We start from the raw sequence: 3490 nt of genomic DNA, 5'->3' as shown, positions 1-3490 counted from the left end.
GAGGCGTCCGGGCCGGGGCCGGGGCCGGGGCTGCGCGGGGGAGGCCTTGGCCCGGGGGCCGGGCCCGGGGCAGCCGTGACGGCCGGGTGTCCCCGCAGGCCAAGTACCTGGCGCAGATCATCCTGGTGGGGGCCCAGGTGGTCGGACGGGCCTTCGCGCGGGCGCTGCGCCAGGAGTTTGCAGGTAGGAGCCAGCCTGCAGCCCCGCTCCCGGGGCACCGCCGCTCCTGCGCTCTGTGCTGAGGGCACCGTCGTCTCCTCTGCCACTTACCTCGGGCGCTGCACAGCTTCCCCATCCCGGGGCACTGCCACCCCCCCATTCCCCTTGCCCAGGGCACCGCCACCGCTCCCTGTCCCCCCGGGTTTGTGTGGGGAGGGGGTACCTGTCAGGATTGTCACGGGGTGACAGGTAACGCCAGGGTACCGGGGCCTTGCCAAAGTGTGTTTCAGCTCAGGCTGGGCTTCCAGTGGGCATCCCAGATACAGCCCCGTGCCCTGCACCGCTGCCGGGCTTGGAGACATCCTGGCAACCCCAAAGGATAGAGCAGGATGATTCCCCAAGATCCCACAGCCCCAGTYGGTGTCTCTTGGCAAACCTGCCACGCTTGCCTCTGCATGCCAGCAGCCCAGCTTGCTGAGGGCACCGTCGGGATCAGCTTCAGCCAAAGGGTGGCCCTCACCTGCCTCCGGGTCCCTGCTGCCCCCCTGGCGCTGGTGCAGGAGAGGGACCGTGTCTGGCGCAGCGTCAGCGGCCCTGACTCTTGTGGTCGGGCAGTGCTGGAGGCAGCGCAAGGAGGGCAGAAGGGTGAAACCGCGCTCTGTGGCTGTGACCCGCCTTGAAGCCCAAAGGCTTTGCTGCCTTGCTCCTGTCCGAGGTCTGGAGGGCACCTCTGTGCCCAGCCCTCCAGGGAGCAGGACGTGTYGAGGACTAACCAGCTCAGTGTCTCTGGGCAGCGAGCCGAGCTGCAGCAGACGCGCGGGGGCGCTCGGAGAGGCCCCAGTCCGCTGCTGCCTCCAGAATCACCGGCATCAGCCTCCAAGAAGCTCAACAGATCCTCAACGTTTCTAACCTCAATGCGGAGGAAATCCAGAAGGTAAAGCCAGCCCTCGGAGCACCCGTGGCCGGGGAGAGCAGGCAGCTGGAGCTGCTGCAGGAGGGCGCTYGGAGACCGCTCCCTGCCCAGCCTCTCCTGCAGCTGCAGCCTGCCGGCTGCCAGGGCGCWGGGGAGGGGCCTGGGGTGACTCCCACATTTTGGTCCCCGGATCGTGGGTGCTGTCGCTGGGCTCAGCTAATGCCGGGCAGGGTTTCCCCTGAGTCTGCCAGCGGCGCCCAGGCGTTACGCTGGTTACCAGGCTCTTCCTCCACCCTGCGGCCCGGGGCGCTCGCCCAGGGGCCTCTCGCTGCAGCGCCGGCGCGGACGGGGCTCCTGGAGCCCCTTATCGCTGCTGCGCAGAGCAGCCTCCACCCCCGGGAGCCGGAGGCCGCTGGGACAGGGGGTTGGAGGGGGCAGCGGAGAGGCGCCTAACGGGGAGCTTTGCTTTGCCAGAACTACGACCACTTATTCAAGGTGAATGACAAGTCGGTGGGAGGCTCCTTCTATTTGCAGTCAAAGGTGAGCAAGGAGAGCGGGGATTTGGGGGGGGGGGGGGCTGGCCACCTGTCGACCTCCCAGCTCTGTCCTCAGCACGTTTTGCTGCCTTTGGTTTGGGAGGAACTTAGCAGTAATTGATGTTTCGGGGCTCTGGGCAGATGTGAGGCCGGGGTAGCAGCATCTCCTGTGCTGGCTGAATCCTCCTGTTGTCTTCTGCTGCCCAAAGGGCACCGTGCTCCCAGCAGATGAGGCAGTTTCAGAGCCCTGTCGAGGGGGGAAGGACCTGGGTGCTGCGGGGCAGGGGGGCACGGGTGCGGTGCGATGCGGCTGCTGCGCAGGGCGGTGTGGGTGCAGCCCGGGCTCTGCGTCACCCTCTGCCCTTGTCCCGCAGGTGGTGAGGGCCAAGGAGCGGCTGGACGAGGAGATCCGCATCCAGGCCCAGAGCGAGAAGGAGAAGGGGTGGAAGGCCGAGACGTGACTCCTGCTATCCCTGTCCCCCACTTCCCGCGCCCATAAGTTATAGCTAGCCAATAAATGTCATGTCCTCCAGCACCCGGCCTGGATGCTCTGCACCCTGGGGAGGGAGCGGGGGCCGCCCCAGCGCTGCCTGCTGCCCTGCCCCTTCCCTCCGCACAGCCTGCCTGGGGCGGTGCTGCCCCAGGGGGAGCGCAGAGGCCTGAGGGGCTGCCACAGAGGCCGCGCTTCTCCGTGGCAGGGTGGGGGCCTGTGGGTGACGGAGGTGATGTGAGGAAGGAGGAGTGTCCCCAGCTGGGCCTCAGGGCATCAGAGGCTGCCAGGGCTCAAATCACACTTCAGGGAGGCTGCAGGAGCTGTGTTCCCGGTGGGTTTAGAGGGTCTTAGCCAGACTGCACTGATGCCTTGGGCTCGGCATCACGTGAGAGCTGGGAGCTTTGGGCCAAATCCCTTTGCCCGTCACAGTGGGGACAACAGCTGGGTCAGGGACGTCAGCGAGGGGCTGCAYGGGGCTACGTGGAGGCTGTCCCAGCGTGCGGCTCACGCTGCGGCCCCTGGCAGGGCTGCCCCAGCGCGTGGGCTGCCTGGCTGCAGGAGCACGGGGCGCTGGCACCCTGTGCGGCCCCACCGGGAGGTTGGGCAGAGCCGGTCATGGCTGGGACTTCTGCCCCCGGTCTCCTGGGGCCTGGCACGGGGCAGTGCCTGCCCTGCCTTCCCAGCTGCTCTCTGCCTGCTCCCAGGCCCTTCCTCGCTCACCGGGGCTTGTCAGAGCCGGGTCTGGCACGGCCGTTCCCTGGCGCTGGCCACGGGTCCCACGAGGAGATCACATCTCTGCTGCCTCTAGCGCATATCTCCCCCCTCCAGGTCTTTAGCCTCCCCTGGCCCACGGTGGCATCTCCGGCTCCTCGCTGCCGCCCAGATCCGCGGCACGGGCAAGCGGGCGGCGCGATTGCAGACTGAAACAGGAACTTGCTTCAATTTCACTTTATTGTTTTCTTAATAAACTTCCTCTCCCATGGAGGAATATAGTGTTATAATCGTTAGCTTATCTCTTACTTCTGTAGTCCTTAAACTCTATGCTAACAGCGATGGAGCCCAACAGGAGGAAAATAAAAACAACCCAGAAACTACAATAGAAAGGCACTTAGAGACCGTTAAAATACTGATGTCCTGGAATGTGCAACAACAAACCAACAAACGAGCAAGAAAACGTACACCGGCCGGGGAGGCCTGGTCGATGGCCGAATGCCATGCTGCGGCAGCACGGGGCAGCCCGTGGCGCCCCGGCCCGGGCAGGGGGAGCACAGGGAGACCGGCTCCCCGTGGGGCGCGTGGCGGTGGGGGTGCCGGCGCTTTGGGCTGGGGGCTTTCCCAAGCCTCAGCCCCCCCCCCCCCCCGAGGGGACTCCTTCCAGCAGCAGCGGGG

The 3490-nt window shown here is 66.2% G+C and overlaps 1 protein-coding gene across 1 annotated transcript; it reads left to right on the top strand.

Moving 5' to 3' along the window:
• Nucleotides 1-20: 20 nt before the first annotated feature.
• Nucleotides 21-3102, top strand: PAM16 (presequence translocase associated motor 16; the record flags this gene model as incomplete). Its single annotated transcript, XM_026065227.1, has 4 exons — nucleotides 21-183; nucleotides 954-1093; nucleotides 1547-1612; nucleotides 1983-3102. Coding segments are annotated over 4 exons (456 nt in total), but the record flags the coding sequence as incomplete, so codon positions are not given.
• Between the last annotated feature and the right edge of the window lie 388 nt (nucleotides 3103-3490).

Source organism: Apteryx rowi, unplaced genomic scaffold (assembly GCF_003343035.1).
Source record: "Apteryx rowi isolate R43461 unplaced genomic scaffold, aptRow1 scaffold_225, whole genome shotgun sequence".
Classification (NCBI taxonomy): Eukaryota; Metazoa; Chordata; class Aves; order Apterygiformes; family Apterygidae; genus Apteryx; species Apteryx rowi.
This window is presented reverse-complemented; position numbering and strand designations above follow the sequence as displayed.